Source organism: Hemicordylus capensis, chromosome 2 (assembly GCF_027244095.1).
Source record: "Hemicordylus capensis ecotype Gifberg chromosome 2, rHemCap1.1.pri, whole genome shotgun sequence".
Taxonomy (NCBI): domain Eukaryota; kingdom Metazoa; phylum Chordata; class Lepidosauria; order Squamata; family Cordylidae; genus Hemicordylus; species Hemicordylus capensis.
The window spans coordinates 72,126,320-72,148,804 of NC_069658.1; the positions used below are offsets into that span (position 1 = coordinate 72,126,320).

At 38.4% G+C, this 22,485-nt stretch overlaps 1 protein-coding gene across 1 annotated transcript in view; it reads right to left on the reverse strand.

The window, feature by feature from the left end:
* Nucleotides 1-1,478: 1,478 nt before the first annotated feature.
* The window catches only part of FBXL17 (F-box and leucine rich repeat protein 17), a 289,488-nt gene continuing 268,481 nt past the window's right edge, over nucleotides 1,479-22,485 (reverse strand). The window contains exons 8-9 of the mRNA XM_053297075.1: nucleotides 15,401-15,543; nucleotides 1,479-5,021 (exon numbers count right to left, since the gene is read on the reverse strand). Of these exons, the coding sequence (XP_053153050.1) occupies nucleotides 4,884-5,021; nucleotides 15,401-15,543 (281 nt within the window). The 3' untranslated portion in view covers nucleotides 1,479-4,883. The remainder of the gene's footprint in view (nucleotides 5,022-15,400; nucleotides 15,544-22,485) is intronic.

Below are 22,485 nucleotides of genomic sequence, written 5' to 3' on the forward strand. Positions count from 1 at the left end.
TCCTGCTGTTACTCTCCTGCAACTGGTACTCAGAGGCATCCTGCCTTTGAGGCTGGAGGTGGCCCACAGCCCTCCGACTAGTAGCGGTTGATAGACCTCTTCTCCATCAAGTTATCCAAACCCTTCTTAAAGCCATCCAGGTTGTTGGCTGTCACCACATCTTGTGGATTCCACAAGTGAATTATGCGTTGTGTGAAAAAGTACTTCCGTTTGTTGGTCCTAGATTTCCCGGCAATTAATTTCATGGATGACCCCTGGTTCTAGTGTTATGGGAGAGGGAGAAGAATTTCTCTCTATCCACTTTCTCCACACCGTGCATGATTTTATATACCTCTATCATGTCTCCCCACAGTTGTCTTTTTTCTAAACTAAAAAGCCCCAGGTGTTGAAGTCTTGCCTCATAAGAAAGGTGCTCTAGGCCCCTGATCATCTTAGTTACCCTCTTCTGCACCTTTTCCAGTTCAACAATGTCCTTTTTTTAGATGTGGTGACCAGAATTGTACGCAGCACTCCAAGTGTGGTCGCACCATAGTTTTGTATAAGGGCATTATAATATTAGCCATTTTATTTTCAGTCCCCTTCCTAATGATCCCTAGCATGGAACTGGCATTTTTCACAGCTGCTGCACATTGAATCGATACTATCAACAAGCTGTCCACCATGACCCCAAGATTCCTCTCCTGGTCAGTCACCGACAGCTCAGGTCCCTTCAGCGTATACTTGAAGCTGGGTTTTTTTGTTGGGGTTTTTCGTCCCAATGTTTATCACTTTACACTTGCCAACATTGAAGCGCATTTGCCACTTTGTCGCCCACTCCCCCAGTTTGGAGAGATCCTTTTTGGAGCTCCTCACAATCCATTCTGGATTTCACTACCCGAAAGAGTTTGGTATCATTTTCAAATTTGGCCACCTTGCTGCTTACTCCTGCTTCTAGATCATTTGTGAATAAATTAAAAAGCACCAGTCCCAGTACAGATCCCTGGGGGACCCCACTTCTTACTTCTCTCCATTGTGAAAACTCTCTATTTATACCTACCCTCTGTTTCCTGTCTTTCAACCAGTTAGCAATCCACACATGTACTTGTTTCCTTATCCCATGACCGCTAAGTTTCCTCAGGAGTCTTTGATGAGGAACTTTGCTGAAAACTTTTTTGAAGTCCAGATATACTATGTCAACTGGATCACCTTGATCCACACACTTGTTGAGACTCTCAAAGAACTTCAAAAGGTTGGTGAGGCAAGAACATCATCTCTTGTCACTTCTATCTGACTCAGTTCACATTTGCTAGCATGTCTTGTTCTCTGCTATAGTTGCAGAACATCTTTCACTATTACAAGAGTTAATGTTACTCTAGCACAATGCTACTCTGGATCCTGCTCTTAGGGTAACTACACTGTTTTAATCCAATTGCACTTTAGGAGCTGGATTAAGGGGAGGAATATATGTGAGGTTACAAGAAAGCAAGCAAGCACAAAAGTTCCCATTATGTTTCTCTTTTTTACTACAACTGATTACATAGCCAAAAGTTCTTCAGTGACTTTTATAACTTTGCAAATTATGGACAATAACAAACTCCTAAAAGTGAAAAACAACCAAGATTTTTTCTCATTCGTTATCTTTAATTGTGAAAATACTGCCACAATTCAAGTGGATAAAAAGCCCCGCATTATGTATTCACATGTATTTGTGACATGCCAAGCAAGATCTACTGTACAGTTTTTCTTTTGCAAAGGCTTTTAGGCTCAATTTGAAATATCTAATAAGAAAACATTCAAGGAACTGTCATGGAAATGACACAGCAAGCCCTTTCTGTTGTTGTCAGGAACTGATGCTGTGACACTGGACATGTGGCTTATACAAACATACTAATGCCGTTTTCCAAGTTATGCTGCCTAAAGTCTTCTAGATTAGCCAAACATTTTGACAATAATGGCAATTCTTCAGGTCAAACCTGAACATTTGATATTTTGGATTAAAACACTTTAACCTTTAAAAAACAAACACACAGTGTTATACATCTTAAAAAATCACCCTTTATCAAATTGTTACATTCTAAAGGTTACTTACTGCCATGTCTGTATTTTCAGTGTCTGCTTGTCAGCTATAATCATGTTTAACCCTTTGCAATATGGTTTGACGAATACAAAATTAACCCTCTCATTAATATTTTCTAGCTATTTTCTGCATATATTCATTCTATACATCTGTTTTGGATTACAAACTGGTTACATTACAGCAAATTCAGATAGCCTTAATCAGCTGACATACAAATATGAAAATCCTGCAGTAAAATTCAAAGAACTGGGGAAGTATTTTCCCTCCCTAGAAATATCCTTATGTAAAATAATAGGCTGATCCTACAAAGGGACAATGTGGTTGAAGTTTCTCAACAGAAGGAATATTGCGGGCTTCACTCTGCACTAGCTGTGTTTCAGAACCAGCTAATCTATAATTAGATTAGCTATCAAAACCTTAAAGGTCTTTTTAGATTTTCTGTTTTAATTCAAGATTTGTTAGAAACTGGCTGACATCCAGACTAATGTTGCACATGCTGAATTGCTACATGCTCACAGTAGGGCTTCTACAGCCACATTTTTTCAGGTGGCACAAAGGGCTGTAGAGGGAAGGGGTATCAATGAAAATTGCCCCTCCTCCATTGCATGCAAAACTTTATTCCATGTGCAATGTTAGTTTGGATATCAGTCAGTGAAAATTAAATAATAAGATACTTTTATTAAAGGTCAAGTTTTACCAGTACACCTATCTGACTATTTATGCATGTACCTAACTATCTTGAGGAAGGCCACAACTTTGAGTTAATGGAGATGGCTGGTGGCTCATTGTGTATACACTTCCACTCACACTGTGCATTTTCAACTCGGTTATAAACATACATACATGATTGTATGGAGTAAATGAACAATGTTTTATGAGCAGTATAAACACGATGATTTATATTGGCTTGGATCCAAAACCTGTGCATGATGTTCCACATACCCACTAGGGGTTGCATGCCTCCCGACAACTCCTGAGGGTTCAGGGACAATCCAACGTGGCATGGGATACAGGGTACAGATGGGAAGAGGATAAAAATTGGAAGATATCAAAGTAACACTCACCCTGTGCATGAGCAGAAGTATTTTTCACATATAAGAGATAGTGGCCCACATGCTCTTTTTATGTTGGCATTTCCAATCAACCTGTGCTGCTGTAGGCATTTAAGAAAACACCAGCGGTTTTGTGTAAGAGCGCAGTTTAAATATGTAAAGCTGCTTCCTTGCACTTCAGGCATGCTACTTATATTCTGTTTCCAATTGCTTCCTTAGACATCTACAGCAGTGCAGGCCAATCAGAAACATCCACATAATGCTGCATAATACATGAGCCAAAGTCTTGAATTCAAAATATCCTATTCTCAAGCAGATGGTCCATCTTCGATTCAAGATACTGGCCAATATCTTAAAGCAGAGCTTGCACAGCAAAGGAAACATGCATGCAGCAGCTGCATTGCAGAGTAAAGCAGCACAGTCACTTGTAGGGGGCATTTTTGCCAATATCTCTTTTTATCTGAAGTGCTCTGTGCCACTCAAAATATGTCCCACACAACCCCCAGGGACATATTTTCAGATGGCATGGAGCGCTTCAAAAGGAAGGGGAATGAAAAACACTCCCCCCCCCAACTCGGAGAAGCCATGCTGTTTTACTCTGGAACACAGCAGTTGCAAAAGCAACATGTTAGGATGTAAGCCATTATCTTTTACAAATGCAGGGTAAGTTTACTTGAGGAAGTCCCATTGAAATTAAAAGGCCTAACTTGTCCTTTAATTCCAATAGGACTTTTTTTGGGGGGGGGGAGAAAATTTAGTCAGGATGTCAGACACTATTTTTACTCATTTGCTTAATGGAAATAGTTGAAAATTCAACTTCATAAATTAACTCCAGCTGCATCATTAGGGCATCATCAAAAAGTAATGCCTACTATAGGAGGCCTCTGGAAATTCGCAAAATACAGAGCAACTACAAGGCAAAATGTCACTTTGGCAGCACTATGAGAAACTACCAGGAGTGTCTGCTTAAAATACCATTCTGTAAGTGCACATTGTTTATTAACGATCCCATTCAAAATAAAGTAATTGTCATTATCAAGAAGTTATATTTTTGAGTCACAGATATTTGAAGTTTTTCGGTACTGTGCATCTCAACAAATGTGGGTAGCATCAGTTTTTATGATCATCTTTAAATCAGCCTCGAATGTAAGTGGAATTCAGAAAAGAGTTGCCACTTACCGTCTAGAAGGAAATATGAACAGCTAATGTAGAGTGAACCAAAATGAAAGAAAAAACACAATATATATTATACAGCTGACACTATCCACTGAACTAACAGGAACCCACTTCAAGAAATTTGCCAAAGGCTTTTAACATTAGATTTATACATACAAAAACTTACAATGCAACTCGAAATAGTTGTTTCTATCATGAACATGTACATTGGAGGAAACATCCAAATAGTGTTTCAGTTTTATGTAAACTTACACAATAATATTGCATCAGAGGGGTTGCAAGCCCTCTGCAATATTTCATACACTTGCAGGTGTTTACGTTGATAATTAAACATTCCATAAAATTAAATATATCAGAATATATTTCTCTTCCAACATTTTCATTAATGGAACGAACATAAATTTCCTACTACATCAAACAGAGAGAAAGAGAGAGTGTGTGTGTGAACACACACACACACACACACACACACACACACACACAGCTTTACACTAAAACATATACTTAATAAAAAGCAAAATTAATTAAAAAAACTTGAATGTCAAATGTTCAGTCTAAATCTGCTGACTACAGAAATCATCCATACAATATATCATGAATTAAGAAGCAGTAGACATATTGGGTGTCCATCCCATCTGGTATGCTCGTTCTAAGGTTCTCTTGCAGTCTTGTAGTACAGTACTGAAGGTGATGTGTGGATGTTGCAGCACTAGTTGCTCCACAGTCACTTCATTTACCTACACAAAAAATAAATATTTTATTACTCCTACAGAATTCAGCCAAAAGTCAATTATTGATACAAATATAATGTGGGTGTTTAATTTGGATGTTAATAAAAACTCATGGATTGGTTAAAGAGTCTTCAACAAACATCTTTTCAAGATGGTTTAAATGAAAACTAACCCAGAATTAAGGTCCTCCATAGGTAATAGCTGAAATGGTAGAAATCAGTAATTGAAGTGTAAAAGCTTAGGAGGTCAGGAATATCCCTTCTAGACCTTAACCAGAGATATCACCTTTATTTCTTGATCATACAAAGCAATCAGACAGGCCTAATTAAACCTAACACCTTTACAACTGCTGTGCTGTGAGGGGATTAATTTGTCAATTACTTTTAAGCTGATTGTAGTTCATATCACATAAGCAGACAGCTTCTATCAGCTTTTAGATAAATAAAAGATTAACTTAAGAACCTCAACTTTTAGGTAGCTTTCTTTAGAATCTTTATTGAACATTTTAACATACATCAATATTTAATTTAAATACTCAGCAGCCTAATCTGACAGACTGCACCCACGTTACAACTGCTCACTTGGTGTTTCTCTTTGTCTCCAAGGTTCAACTAAAACGAGATAACAGGCCTAAGAACCACGACAACAATGTTTTGTTTTTGCCACAAATAAGTATTCACTTTCCTTGAAATCCTTCTTGGAAGAAATGTTTCTGAGAACAACAAATGTTCCTTAAATAATATCCATCTGCACTCATTCCCCCCTGCCCCAACCCCCAACTGAAGCAATTGTGCTAGTCAGTGCAGAGAATGAACAGTGATTGCATTTTATGACAGGGATAAATGACGGGTTTAATCTACAGTTCTTCTGCTTTGATAATAGAAACACTCAATCTTCATTGGGAGATTTGTCAACTGAAGAGCAACTTGGACAGAAAATGGGTTTAACTTCTTTTCGAAGTACACAGAGACCCATTGCTCTAAACTCTTTTGTAAACAACTACATTACAGCAACACTGGAGATGCCTGAAAAGGAGCAACAGAAGTTTAATAAATCAGAATGAAATCTGTAATGGTACTAGTTTCTTAGAGGAGCTACTACACATCAGCAAATTACATTTTCAAGACTGACCAGAAATGTTGCTTTAGAAGAGAGTAGCCCCAACAATGGCTTAAAAAATAAAAATAAAAAATAAAATAATGAAGACATCTTCTGGAAAGTCCTTGGAAGATTCCACTTTAAAAATTCTATACAGAAGCAATATGGCTTTAATACTGTAGATTGATTCATTTAATTAATGTAGGTTATACAACTATAGCACAAACAAACTGCAGCTAAGGGATGATTATTGGCCATAATGGGTATCTAATGCATAGAATGTATACATATTTACAACTGAAAAGGGTGATCCCCTTCCCACAAAGAGGGAGAAGATCAAATGAATGGACTTGCATGAATTCTGCTTGTATTACATAGTAACTCATATGTACAGAGGAACATACCTACTGCACATGTGAGTATGTGATCTGGCCCTCTGAGAGAATCATTACACCAAGTGGTTTTTGGTACAAAGCATCATGCACGAGGACTGCATATACACACACGTCTGGGAAGCCACAAGTCTAAAGTAAAGAGTGTGTGCAATCATCATACATGTAAAGTTAAATAAATATATTTTTATATATGAAAATTTCATCCATTATCACACACAGAAGTATTTTCTGTGTAAGCTAGAAGGTAACGTATGCCATCAAGTCGATTTTGACTCCTGGTGCCCACAGAGTCCTGTGGTTGTCTTTGGTAGAATTCAGGAGGGGTTTACCACTGCCTCCTCCTGCGCAGTATGAGATGATGCCTTTCAGCATCTTCCTAGATCGCTGCTGCCTGATATAGGAGCAGTGGGGATTTGGAGTGGCAACCTTCTGCTTGTTAGTCAAGCATTTCCCCGCTGAGCCACCTAAATGTCAGGAAGAACTTTGAGAGATGAACCCCATCTTTTATTACTAAAAGGATGATGACTAAACACCAGTGTGATTATTGGCCAGTTCGAGCCCTGCTGACAATCAGCTCTGACATAAAGGACAATCTCTAGCACAACCTAAGACTATGCAATGGTGGCAGGTCTTCCATCTATAGACAGAAGAAGCAGAAGCATATTCATACTGGAAATCTGTGTGAGATTTGATCTTAGTCATTACCACATGCTTCTGGTGAACTCTTGCATACTTGAAGGCATCAAATAAATTTAATTATTTACATACAGAGGAAAATGTCCCCTGTCCAGCCTTCAAATCTACTTTCAACTGGAGACCTTTGACTGACCTACTACCTTTTCTTCGCTTACAATTAATGGTACTAGTCAGGGTTGTGTGCTATCCTGCTGTTCTGTATGTCTTAAATATTATTTTCTCAACCCAATTTTATAAAAGTATATTTAACAGCAAATGTTTTACTTTTTAAAACCTAATAGTTGAATGAATAACATTCTCAGGTGACCCAATTATAATTCCTGCCTGTAGCTACTACACAATGAAAGGCTTGTGGAGTTATTCTCTGTGTGAAGTGCTATGCACTTGATGTGTTCAGGCCAATACTATGTTCCACAGAGTTTCAATGATTACTTTAGTGCTCAAGGACTAAGGTAACAGTTGAACAGCCCTCCCCCATCAACATCTGAATCCTGGATTCCTGAATTTTAAGGCAAACAATGCTCTCCAATTTTAAATTATGGATTAAAAACAACAACAGTAGCCAAGTAATGAAAGCACCTGGCAAGGCTAGCATTCACCAGAATACTGATGCAGTATTTTTGTCAGGCAGATTACTTGGGTCCAATTCTTTACATCACTCTTGTGCAGAGTAGCTCCTAAATGGTCCAGTCTCATGCTGCATCAGTAGCAGTTGCAAACAGCATAATAAGTGAGATGGATGAACTGGGGATTATGATTCACAATAATGCTGCTCCTCCACCAGTAGACAGCAACATTGGCTGTAGGATGTAACCACCCATACCACAGGGGATCCCATTTATAGAGACTAACCACTGTGGAATGACTCCAGTGAGCAAATGCTTCTCTGTTGGAAGACAAAGGAACGAACTGGGTTCAAATATCAAACTGTCCACTCCTTAGTAGCCATTAGCCAGTGCACTAGTAATTACATGCTATTTTCTGTCTCAGTGGAATGAAATATATAAATTTCCCTATACTTATCTGTGCTCCTGTGGCAATGAACCATCCGCTGATAAAATGTGGAGAAATCAAATTCTGTAATGTATGTACCATTTATGCTTGATTAAGCTCAGCCAGATATGCACTGAGAATGCGGGCTTTCTTATGACGTTTATTATACTTGTGGACAACATAGTTAAAAGCTCAGAATCATTATGCAATGAAGTAACAGGGCCGCTTCAGATGAATGAATGAATGAATGAATGAATTTGGTCATAAATGCTACCTGAGCTTGAGTGGTTTTTGAAATCTTCGCTCCCCTTACCTCCATGACTCCATCATTGAGCCATAATGTCAATATTCTGTTTTCTTTAAAATCAAAGCTCCATGCCTTGTTCAAATTCATAGCTGTGCATTAACTGCACTTTACAAATTGCAATTAAACTAGCATTTGAAACAAGAGTTTCATCTCTGCTTCAATGCCTATTCAGTTGCGGTTTCTAAACTGTAGCTAATGCATAGCTGTGAGTTCAGATGAGCCAGAGAGGTTAACAGATTGCAATGTCTAAAGGAATAAGTATATGGGGCAAGGCAGGGAGGCTTTGGTCATGTTGGCGATGGAATAAACCATAGTTTATTTGGTTTTCTGAACTCACCTAAAGTGTCTCTCCCACTGAAATTGTCATGCTTGGAGCTGTCCTAAATTAACTATTAGAATGTTATTATTCTCTGTGGACCTGCTTACCCTGTAGATCTTCCCTTTGATTTTATCTGAAGCATTGCATATTTGTGTAGTTTGTGATATTTGTGTCCTTATTGGAATTCATAATTATCTAGAGGCAGAGTGGAACTTGTGGGGTTTTATTAATCATGAGAACCTCATGTGCCAGGTGATTTCTGGTACACATGGATCTTTTTGTGAGTGAGATCCACAAGTTCATCTTCCTATGCTACAGAAATAAGTAGGGGAAAAAGCAGAAGTCATCCACTTACTTCTTGTTTCCTGCTTATAGATAATGTATGAAGAGGTATTTATTAGAAATGGCAAACAATATGGAGATGATTTTGTTAAACTACAGATGAATAATCCGTCTAGTCTTCCTGAACAATTTGGCAAACATTTTTCAGTCATAGGATTAATAGAAAGCTTCTCAATTTCCCTTAAAAAGCATATTTTGTCCTATCTTTTAAAAGCTAATGTTGCAAATCTAAATTTAAAATAAGTACATGTTGGATGGGGTTGAAGAGGATGAAAGCATTGAAGTAAATTGTTTTCTAATAGGATTCTTTGAGTTAGAGAATCAGATAGCCCTAATATTACATACAGTACTTCAAAAATTCTGAGAATCAAATATGAAGCAATTCGATTTGCACAAATTACAGCCATTTATGGAGGAAATAAATGCTACATACTTGGGAACATAGGCAAAGATTAGATTTTGTAATTCTTTTCAAAAAGCATAAGCGATCTTTTTCAATTCCTTTAAATAAAAAACACTAAAAGCTATTTTTGACTGTTTTATTTTGATATTTTCCAGCTGTCTGGATGTTTTTTTGAGGCAGCAAATTCTTGTAACACTAAGCAGTGGTTTAGCATTATGTCTGAATGCAGATGTATGTTAGTAACATACAATCTTGTCATGTTACTAACATCGAGCCAAAGAGCTGCTTAAACATTAATAATGTTAATGGAGACATTTACAGTAGACAGTGCAAAGGTTTCCTGCACATTCAGAAAGCTGTGCAAGAAATAGTTGCTCTATCTGCCATAAATGTCCCCATGACTTGATATGGATGCTATTTTTTAGTAGCTCTAGCTCTATATTAGTAATATGGCAAGATTATATAAATGGTCAGAGGCCAACTGGCTGTATTCAGATATAATGCCAAATCACTGTTTGGTGTTACAAGAACTAGAGCCTTGAGCTTGTATACCTCACTCTCTCCTCCTTCCTCTGTCTACGTGTACAGGTGGAGAATAGAAGCTTACCTTCCTGGTCTGTGGACCAGGAAGCTTACCATAGTTTGCTGTCTAAAACTGGCAAACTCTAGTAGTGCAAAGCATAGTTTGCCAAGTTTGGATAAAACATCAAGCTATGGTTTGTTGCAGCCTAAGGAATGGAAGGCTCTAATCTCCATTTGCGAGGGGAGGAGGAACAGAAGAGGAACAGAACAGACACATCAAAGTCAGATAATACAGGCAGCATCAAAATCCACAGAAGGCTTGTTGATAGGCACACCCACATTCAGGTTCTCATGTTACATTTTCTTCAAAAATAGTGCAGCTGATGAGGGTAGCCTTCAGACTTCTGCTTTGTTACAGTATCTCAATTCAGATGGTTTGTTCTTTTCAATTACAACTTTCTACCAAAGAGAAAAATATATTCTTCTGCATTGTTCTTTTCCGCGTATTACTCCATCTAAATTCTTGCAGCTATGAAACTGCTTGTCACACAGCAATGAGCTTGAGCTGAACAATGCTCAGAGGGCAAACAGGCAATTTACTGCCCTCCTCTGCAAGCCATTTAGGGCAAGTTAAAACTGGCCATATAGTAACTTTTAAAATTACAGCCACCTGAGCTTTCAATTTGCTGAGGGCACAGAGGCTGTGCACACATGGGGCTCTTGGTTTCTGACTCTTTTACAGCTGTGCAACTCCATGCACACATCTTCTCCACCGAAGTTCCCAGGGATCAGACTGCACAATGTGCACATGCACGATATAGACACTGAACTTCATATGAAGTGAATGTTTATAATGCGTACTACTTTGTATGTAAACAGTAATGATCTTACTGTAGTGATTTTGGCTGAAGATTAAATTTTATGAACAGTTTAACAATTAGAGAGGTTTTAATCAGCGAGGCTTAACTGTACTTTGTTTTGTTAAATTATATGATTCTTAACTAATTACCCTCGACTATGTCTCTTATTTTAGGTTATCTTATTTTAGGTTATCTGGATTCATTTATTAAATGACCTAGATAAAGTACCTGCATTTTAAAATGACTGGCTTTAAAAGAAAAGACATTTATGGAGACATAAGAATGCTCTCTCTCTCGATGCGAAGACTATTAAGCCATTTCATTCCTTAAAGCGATGAATGTGTTGCTCCCATTCTGTAAATGGAAATGAAAAAGACCACAGTAATGGCAACTTGATGAGAAATGAATTAATTTGATTATTTTCATGGTGTCGATCAATAGCACAGCCACTACTGACATCTATAGCCTAAAGGCAGTTATATAATCGATGGAATCAAACAGAGCCTGCCTTTGCCCAGCCCTGCAGCTTCTCTGATCTTTTTGGCAAGGCCCTCAATGCCTCTGTAATTCTAAATTTATGTCAAGTGCATATCAAAGAAATTCCAAAGAGATGATGTCATGAAGAGTATTTTGGTAGAGACTGTTGAAAATCTATTGCTATATGTTCCTTATGTTTCTTTGTGTTCATGGGGTTCTTCTTCTTGCCGGTCTGGAAATATAATATAATGAGTATAGTGTAGTGGCTACCTGGGATGGCAACAATATGCAATACTTTGGGAAAGGTCAAAAGTGTGTGTGTGGGGGGATGTTGGTGCATGTGTGGCTCCTGCACAACTGTATGAAAGTGTTTTTTTTTTTGTTTGTTTTTTTGAGTGGCATTTGAAAACTCTTCTCGATTTGCCAAGATTTTTCTTTAATGATGCCCTGGACCCTGATTGTTGGAAAAAGAGTGCTTCTGCATGAAGTTAGACAAATAAATGAAGTTATTTTGTTTTGTAAATTCGCTATTCTCTAGATGTGGAAGAGGGAAGGAGTTCTTAGAGCTGCCAACACTGCATTTTAAACATTTTAAATTCAGGGACAGAGCTTCTGAAATTTGTTCTTTTTTATGACTACTTTCCTCATTCCCCTGCACACAGAGGTTTAACAAGCACGTTAAATGACCCCCAGTGGTACCCCTAATGTCACACTTTACAGCATTCTCATCAAGATACCCAATATATTTTACCCATTAATCAGAAACAGTTTCCCCCATTTGCGCAGCAGCTGTCTCACAGATTTTTATTCCTGCTAGCTCAGTTGTCTCCCTGCTCAGCATGCAGTCCCTTTGTAGGAAATCAGGAAAGCATAAGCCAGCAATTAAAGGAATAGATGCTATACAGTGTGCCTGGTTTAACGGATATACTAAAATCTGTTTTCAACATCAAGGTCATCAATTGTCTTTAACAACTCAAGACAAGATAAACATATTGCTTTTAATAAGTCCTTGATTATACAAGCAGTTCCAAACTAAACCCACAAAAGCAATATATGTAAAACTGATCAGGTGGATAAGGGTCAAATCTAAATCCCAGGGTCAAGTAAGCCTTTGAAACTTCTAAGCAGATAATCTTAGACCAATTCATCAAAGGAAATGCTCACACACTTTTCTTCTCTTGACTCTTAAAAATGCCCAAGTTTAAGGTATTATGTTCTGTCTGTTCACAAAACAGTGGTTCTTCAGCTTAGTAGTTAATTTTTTAAAAATAGCTTCATCTTCACAGTTTGTTTTTCTAAGAGACAATGAAGCAAGCAAGAGCTCAGGAACACTTTCTTTCTGAATTGGCAAGAAAATGTATGAAAAGTTTATAATAAACTTCAAATTGTTGACTAAGACCTTCAAACTGCAAGATTTTTTCCTCTGAGTGAGCGTTACCCTAGCTTCTTGGTTCATGTACCTTTACAAAAGGATTTGTGATGATGGCTTGTGAGCGAAGGAATTTTTTTTACTTTCAAAGTCATACTGCAGCATTTTCCTATTACTGCACTTGTGTTTCAAGACACAGCAGAGTACTATATTCACACCATGACCCACTAAAGAAAAAAATTATGAAATTCAGTAAATAGCTGCTTTTCAACAAATGCATTAACATCACCAGTTCAATATCAGAGAGTCAGATCAGGACAAAGCTATCATGTGTGAAATGTGCATTTGATGTTTTCCTTAATTATTTCCTCTAATACTGAACTTAGGTAGTAGAGCAGCTATCAGTTTGAAAATGAAAGCAAGCTACCAAAAATTGGGTGGTTGTTTTTTACTTACTTGGAGTACTTTACAAGCATGTAAGTATCTAACATTGCGATCAAAATTAAAATAAACTAAAACAAAATACCCCACCCCCAACAAAGGCTCTGTGAGTTTAGAGAAGCAATGGAATGTTGAGAAAGTATAGAGAAAGAAAACACGAGGGAGACAAAACCTTGGAGGAAGAGTGGGATATAAATGCAGTAAATAAATAAATATATCTAATTATCTGAAAAAGGAAATGCTAGGTTCACACTGCATGCCCAAAATAGGAACTGATGTCTCCACTGCTACCTTTGTTTTGCTGCTGTTGAATCACAACTATGCTAAATTCTGAAGTTCTCTATTGTTTTCTATGGGCAGTTCTCATTTCTGCTCAAAGGAGAAAAAGTAGAGGATGGGACTAAAGGAATTGGAAACTGAGCAGACTGTATGAGTCTACCAGTTAATCTAAGGCTGTAAAGGTTGTGTTGAAAATGTAAATTAAGAATTAGTCCCAAATCAGTTGGGATATACCCCGATACTGCATTCAGTTCCTTCAGTACAATAAATGAATCAATCACTAAGTTAATTCATGTAATAACCTCCTTCTAGAATCCTTGCACTATGGGACAGTCCCAGAACAATGGCTATGGAGGAGTTTACTGGTAGCCAAGATATTAATATTATGGCAATGGAAATCTACCAATCGCCCTAGGAGTGAGAATTGGGTGAATGACCTGCTTGAGTTAGCGGAACATGAAAAAATGGGTCCTCATAAAAGTAAATAAATTGGATAAATGGTCAGAAATCTGGGACAATGTCCTTGAACTATTCTCAGAATAAGCACCCATCTACTGGTGCAATGGTGTGTATCCCTTCTTTTCTTCCCTCCCTCCCCTTCTGCTCTCCTTCTCCCTCTTTCCTTCTCTCTCTCTTTTCTCACCTCCCCCAAGCCAGCACTGGCTAGGGGCGGGGTTCGGGGGGGGGGAAGGGAAGGGGGGGAACTGGGAAATATGGTTATAAAATACAAAATGTCAAAAAAACCAAAACATTAAAATTTTAAAAAAATGTAAATTAAGAAAAAAAGTGAAGGGGGAATGAAAGGAGAGAAGAGAATTGGTTGGTTGGCGTTCCTAACACCTTATAGGTCCTAGGTGGTTGGGACAAAGGAATCACACTATGAAGGGGGAAAAAACCAGCAACCCTTTCCTCTCATGCTAAACTACTTGCACCCCAGTTATTAGGATTGTGCATCATGTTGGTTCCAACAAAGCTCTGAGACCTGACGCCATGTCAGGAATTGTTGGATGAAGCTCTGCCAGTTGTGTCAGAGCATCCCCCCTCTTCCACCACTACCGTCACCTTACCTCCACAGTGAAGGGTGGTGGGGGAGAGATGGCGGCAGCAGCTGTAAGGGAGAGGATCCTACAGAGCTCCTCAATTTTTGGCTCAAATGTTGGGAGGGGCAGACAAAGCCCTTCCTGAAAGTGCCACCGTCAGAATATGACTTTTTGGGCTTACCAGTTATATAGTAATAAAGTGCTCTGGTTCAAGAGTGGCAAATAATTCCAAACCTAAGCATTTTAACACTATATAACCCCTGCTAACTTGACAATGAGGCACCTTGACAAAGAGGCACCTTTTGATGATTCTCTTTTATTTAGCAGGGGGAGAGTAACTGGCCCTATCCACCCCAGCACAGTACCTCCAGTGACTGTTGCTGGTGTCTATCTTATGTTCCTTTTTAGATTGTGAGCCCTTTGGGGACAGGGATCGATCTTATCTTATTTATTATTATTTCTCTGTGTAAACCAACTTGAGCCATATTTTGGAAGGGCGGTACATTTTTTGGAAGAGCAGTATAGAAATTGAATGAATGAATGAATATAATATATAATATTAAAAAATTATATATATATATATATATATATATATATATATATATATATATATATAAATATATAAATATATAAATAAATAAATAAAAAACATAGTGAGGTTTCATGAGGATGAATGGGAAAATGGTATCATCGCAAGTACCAATCACAGGAATCCTGTTCCAACCTGTAGTCACATTTTGTTGCAGGTCCCCTCTTGAAATTACTAATCTGAATGCAAAGTCTGAATTAAATGGTATATCACTCGCACATATGTTCCACAGGCTTTTACACAAAAGCTTCTTACCTTATCACATCTCATTAGTCCCAGGTATCTGAGCGATTTACTACTTTGAGCAATTTCAGTGGCCCCCTGATCTGTGATTTCTTTGCACCACCCCACATCTACAGTCTCTATTGTCATGCTGTATCGCCCGATGGCTATCAGTGCTGCAAAACATGAAACAAACAAAGTCAGAGTGGACATTAAAAATATATCAGGTAACTTGTTTTTATTATTTATTTGGGGGAAAATCAGCTTCATACATTATTAAAATTATTAAACCAACAAAATATACATTGATTTCCATATAAATCTACATTATTTTATTTCAAATGCCTTGCAAGGCACAAATTGATATAAACATGATTATATCTGTATTGTGTGACAAAAACCCTGCCTTTTTATATTACACAAGAATCCAACTTATGAATAAAGTTATACTTCTTAACTCACAGGGTCTAAATAAATTGATTTGACTGAAATTTGGGGGGCTATCAGAATAGTAACAAACACACTTTCCTGAAAGCCTAAAGATAATCTACAATAGAGAAAATCACTGCAACTTTGAGTGTATAGTAGCTGAGGTTCTATGGATTTCTATTAATGGAAATTAGTTCTTAAAAAAAAAAATTCAACTGAGCAATCAGGCAGTCTACTTCTAAAGATGAAGCTAGTGTTCCCAATCATAGGGAATATGTACTCCCTGACTATAGCATGTGTCTCTTCAGAGAAACGCTTATGCTATGTAGCTGAGGTGGTGGGATTATGTAGTGTGTTGGCAGGGGAGGTGGGGCTTGCCAACTGGTGTGGTAATTGTGTACACAGTTCTGGAACACCTGAATAGGGCTGTAGTGACAACAGGAACAAAGACGGGACTGACTCTGTTCTTACAGGTAAATGTCTCTTACAGGTAACTGACTCCTACAGGTAAATAAAACAAATGGTATATTATACTGGTTTCTCATATTTTCCTTCTCAGTGAAGGAAAATATGTATGAGTCCCTCTCCACTGAGAAACTAGTATGATACTCATTAACAACAAAGAAATGTGCATTGTTTAATGATAACTGCAGGAAAAAGGGCTTCAGTTATAAGTGGCTGATACTGGTTCTGTGGACATAAACATTTTAAAATAATTTCTGCAATGACAGACAGGTAGAAATGAATAATCATAAAAGCTTTGGGCTGCAATCTATACACACTTACTTTGGAGTAATCCCCACTGAACTCACTGGAACATTATTTCCTCTACAATCATCACCTACTACTACTACTATAATAGTTATATACCACTCGTCAACCAAAGTTCTCAAAGCAGTTTACAAAGAAAAATACATAATACATCAAGAAGATGGTCCCCTGTCCCCCCAAAGGCTTACAATCTAAAAAGAAACATGAGGCAGATACCAGCTACAACCACTGGAGGGATGCTGTGCTGGGGTTGGATCTATTTATTATTCACATATTTACAGTTGATATAGTTCCAATACAATAGCCTGTATGATTTACGGAGAAAATAATGGTGCATTTCCTACATTAAAATAGAATTAGAGTTGCCAGAAATCTATTGTTTATGGGAATGAGAAATCCTTTTAACTCAACAAAACTAAGAAGATACATGTTCTGAGATTCACCACACCAGTTCCTATGAAAATGGATGCTATATGTATTATATTGGTACATGAAAAATGTTTTCAAAATAACTGTAGCTCAGTAGTAGACCAATGTGTAGGCTTTATGTAATATATATATATATTGATTTACATATGACCACTGTATATGCAAATTAGTCTTCTGTAGCACACATCTAAATATTCTGAACTTAGTCCATCTAAGAAAACAACTGAAATTACGTTAGAAGTTTTAGCTCTGCAGAGATCAAACATCAGATTCCTCACCCTGATGGTTTTATGGGGACCCCGTATCACTATAAGAACCTCCGTGAACCCCTCAGCCTTCCAGTAACTATGTGACTGGGAATGACAGGGCACCATTTCAGCCTTGCCATGCTAGGCTTAGTTTTCTGGGGATTTCTAGACCTCTTAAATCAAAATGAAGACGTTTTGAGGCCCATCTAAACAGAAATGGTACAATTTCTAACCCTTCATATTACTTTGTGATCTCTTCGTTGTGGTTGCCTTTGGTGGATAACTCTTTACAGCTCAGTATTTAGATTAGCTATAAGCTGTTGTGTGCAAGGCTCCAGTCTAGAAATTACACCACACATGGATTCATGTTCCTCACAAGGGTATTATAATGACAGTATTTAAAGATAAATATTCAGGAGAAGAACTATTACAATACCAGTTTACTAATATAGCTTCTGGTACAGCATACACAAACATTATAGCATAAAGAATACTTAAGACACAAACAGCATTGATTACACAATATTTCATGAAAAGCAGTTTCAAGGAGTATAGGTTCAAGGAGTTTGGACTGACTGACTTACAATCTGTAAAGTAAGAAAAGAGTCAAGTGAGGAAGCCTGAAGGCAACCTGACTTCCACCTAAATTTCCAATTTTTTAATCCTAAAATTTCTCATGACTACACAAAACTACAACTTGGAGAAATACATCAGCATTCCAATCCTCCCTTAATAGAGAACTAGTGATCACATACACATTTGCTTATGACTGCTTCTTTATTGTTACTTTAAGTCAAATATATAATGAACCATCTTAGCTTCCTGAACTAATATTAAAACTATTAAATAATGTCTAATAATAGCCTCCTTAAGACAAGGAGGCATCCTGCCCTCCCTCAGAGAAGCATTTATAATATTTACCGGGTTCTCTCGGATAATACGGTTACCACAAGAAATAAGCCAAGTTGGGAAAGGGTCAAGAGAACAGCTTGTAGAACGTACAGTCCAGAGCAGTTTGTACACATCCTCAGGAGTCACAACCTGAAAGTGATCGAATCTAATCCTTTAAGATGAGATGCTGGACACGTTCACAATAGACTCTGCAGTAACTGTGAATCCAGTTTGACCTGAATACAAACTATTTTAATAGTTTTAATATTGGGTTTTAAATGTTTGTAATACTTTAAATGATTTTAATTGTTAATTGATTTAATCTTTTAAATGATTTTAATTGTAAATCGCCCAGAGACAAAAGTTTTGGGCGGTATAGAAATAACTTGAATGAATAAATAAATAAATAAAAATTATTTGAAGAAATCCGCATTGGATTCCTCAGAGTCAGCTAATTACAGACCCGTTACCAATCTTTCATGGTTGGGTAAGGTGAATGAGTGGATGGTGGCCTCTCAGCTCCAGGCAGTTTTGGATGATGCAGATTATCTTGAGCCATTTCAAACCAGCTTTCAAGTTGGCTTAATGGATGATCTCCAATTGGTTATCAGCAGAAGGAGTGTGATTCTGCTGACCCTTTGCATCTCTTGGAGCCGTTCAATTCCATCAACCATGGCATCCTTCTGGGTCACCTGAGGAAGGTGGGATTGGATGGCACTGTTTCACAGAGGTACTGTTCCTATGTCTTTAGTAGATTCAAGACTTGGAGACTGCTGATCTGCAAAGTGAGAGCTAAAGTATGGAGTTTCTTTTTCTTCTATTCTGCTATCCCCTGGTATTGCTATGTCGATTATTTTAACTTGTTTTTCTTTCTTCTCGACTACAGTTATATCTGGTGTATTGTGTGGCAGATGTTTGTCTGTTTATAGTCAGAAGTCCCATAATATTTTTGCATCTTCATTTTCGACAACTTTTTCAATTGTATGGTCCCACCAATCTTTGGCTACAGGTAGCTTGTATTTTTTGCAGATGTTCCAGTGTATCATCCCTGCTACCTTGTCATGTCTTTGTTTGTAGTCAGTCTGTGCGATCTTTTTACCACAGCTGATTAGGTGGTCCACTGTTTCATCTGCTTCTTTACAAAGATGGCACTTGCTGTTCTTGCCTCCCAGCTGGATTTGGACCTATGGCACCTCGGGCTATGTGGTAAGCCTGTCCCTCTTTTCAAGTCCCCAATAACTGTGCCCATGGTGATATACTTCAGACCTGGGTTCTACCCACATATATTCATAATGTGGTATGTGGCTGTCACAAGCGTAATATTTTGAAAAGGCTCTCTAGCGAGGTCAAGGCAAGTAAAAAGTCCTCTTGCTCTCCCTCTCCCACACGCCGAACCCTGGGATGCTTACACGTACCATGTTGCTTCTTCACCCCAGCTTGGTCAACTGACCACCCTTGTTTAGCAGGCTTACGCCCCGAGGAGGAAGCCTTTGGTGTTAGCAATGCCTGCCCTTTCAAGAGAGGGTGTGTGGGGCCCGTCTTCGGTACTGGTGCTGTCTGTGACTCATTCTGCATCAGCTGCTTGGATTCCTGAGAGCACAGCATATCAGAGCTGGTACAGCGCTGCTGTGAGAGCTGGCTAGTGGGAGTGGCTTGTAGGGCCAATGTAGCATGTAGGGCCTTCTCCCACAGCAAAGCACAGAGGCAGGAAGTGCGTTTGCAAAGGGCCTGTCTAGTAAAATCCTGGCAAATAGCGCAGAAGACAGTTTGGTGGGTCTCCAAGGCACACTAAGCACTCCTCATGCCTAATCGAGAGTTTAACAGAGCAAGTAAGGCAAATCTTAAAAGAGACTCTAGCAGCCACATACTGCCTCAGGATCTCTGAAGAGAAAAACCTTGAGCTGGGGGAGGGAGATTAAACAAAGACATAAAATTAGAATGATTGAAAAATGAGAGGGAGATTAGGTGGTTGTTGACAGCTCTTCTCACATGGAGAAAGTCTCCTGAAGTCACTATTGCGGTGGTCGGAAGAAGACTGAAGGAGGTAATCTGGGAGAGGCTATATGTGTGTCACCAAGCGGGTGGGCTACTGCCAAAAAGCTTATAGTTTACAGCTCTAGAAGGTTCCAAGGTTCTGTCTACGTCTCCAAAGTGTGGCGGACAATAGGACAACTAACAAGAACATGGCATTAGCACAATTTGCTGTTACTGGTAAAAGCTTAACATGAAATAATTAGAATTTTTAGTTATGCATCTGTTAGAAATAAATCATCCATCCCACTTAATAGTACAAGGTAACGGCTTTCTTCTTATGGTACTTGTCATTAAAATGTATTTTCTATATTCATAGCTTGGCCAAGGAACCATAAAATGGCCTATGATAACCACTTACAAGCAACTGCAAGACTTTAGTACATGGAAAATTGAGAAATGGTTTAGGAAACACCAGTGGGAAATAACAGATGTAATAGAATGAAAATGAACAAAGGAAACTGTAGACTCAACATTAAGAAAATTTTATAACAGATCAACTGGACAGCAGAATATTCCCCTCTAGGGAAGTGGTAAAAGTCTCATTGTTCAAGTCATTTGAAATATGCAGGGACAAAACTCTGGAGATATTAGACAGAAAGAGACTATAGTTTCAGGTTCTAGACAAGATGATACAAAAAGTTTTCCATCTTTATTTCTGTTAAATGAAAAAATGTGCACAAGGCAGGTTCATACAATTTGATGCAATGCTAAATGCTAAAAGGAAAAGGGTTTTGCTTGTGGGAATCAGACCTGCATTTGCTTGTACTAGCAAGTCAGAACTGATTTGCTACTTCCAAGCAGGTTTGTAGTCTACCTGATTAATGCAGTGTAGCAGTTACAGCTATGGTTACCACATACTACAAAATGGTTCTTAACTTCACCAAAATGTCAACAAAGGTTATTGGGATGACTGGGTTGTTAAATTCTAGTACTTTATTCAAAACTTTACCTGTTCTTATATCTGGATTGTGGAACAAGGCACAACTTTATATTCCATTGCTTTTTAACAACTATATCCAACTGGGCAATGGACTCTTTTTTCCCTTTAGGAGAGGAGGCAACTCTAAATGTTGCTTAAATGTTGCTAATTTAAGGATTTCTGCACAGCATATGGTATATGATTGATTCTGGCATGAAATAGGGAATTTGGGTGACAGGATGTTGGATAAAGACCTACTAATTTTAAAGGGTCAATCAATGGCTGAAAGAAAGAAAAAAAGAAAAGAAAACCTTAACTTTCAGTCTAACTAGTCAAAGTATTTGTGAGCTGCAGATTTTACTATTTAAATACTTATGTATAAAATGCATTAAAAAGATCATGATAGTTATTTATTCTAAACTGTGAACATTCCAGAGAGCACCATCCAGAACAAAGCCTACATGCTAATGGTGCTTTAGGTAAACTGAGGTCCACCTAAAGCTCTTATTCTTCATAGTTTGAAAGATTAACAAGTTATGAAAATAGACTGATGAAAAATACCGAATCCCCTATCTTTAGATAATGATCTCCTTCACACACATGTGTAGTTGTGTAGGAGACTGCTTCCCTGAGATGTGATTTGGTGTAGCTGCAGTATCTTTATAATTCAAGTCATGTCAAGTCAAGTCAAGTTTTATTTACGGTCCTGGACCAAACAATCCATACATGCAAAAGGCAAAACAAATTTATAAGAAACTCTATAGATTCTCATTATACATCTTAAAAGCAATACAGCAAAATTTAGCTATGGAGTTAAAAATTAAAACATCCTCATCAGAAAGTAGAAATTAAACAAGTTGTCCAGCAGATTGATCCATCTGTTTACAGACCAAAGGTAAAATCAAGTGCTCCCCCGATTGTCTTTATAATTAATCCTTGAAAATGTGTCCGTGGGGATGTGTCCTGGCACCCAGCAGATTGGCTGGGCGGCGGGAGCTCACGCACAGCAGGAGGCCATTGAGCTGCTGCCGGGGGGGGGATGGCGGCAACCTGTGCGCCTGCTGGGGTCAAGAGGCGGCTGGGCCACCAGGAAGAGGAGGCGGCAGCCAGAGGGGATCAAGAAACTGCGGGCGGGGCAGGGGGAGAAGTGGGCCGGGTGTCAAAGATGCCTGCCAGAAGACAGAGTCAGGAAGAAGCAGCTTTGGGGGGAGGGAGAGTCAAACTAGGGGCGCAGACGCTATGTGCCCGGTCAGCTAGTGTGTATGAATACTCCAATCATGTGGCTTTCTTCCATACACATGAGTACCCTGCCATAAGTCTTTTCTATCTGATGGCTCCCACAAGGCTATGGGGGTGCAAGAAGGCAGCCTATATCATTCCTTTATTATAGCCTACTG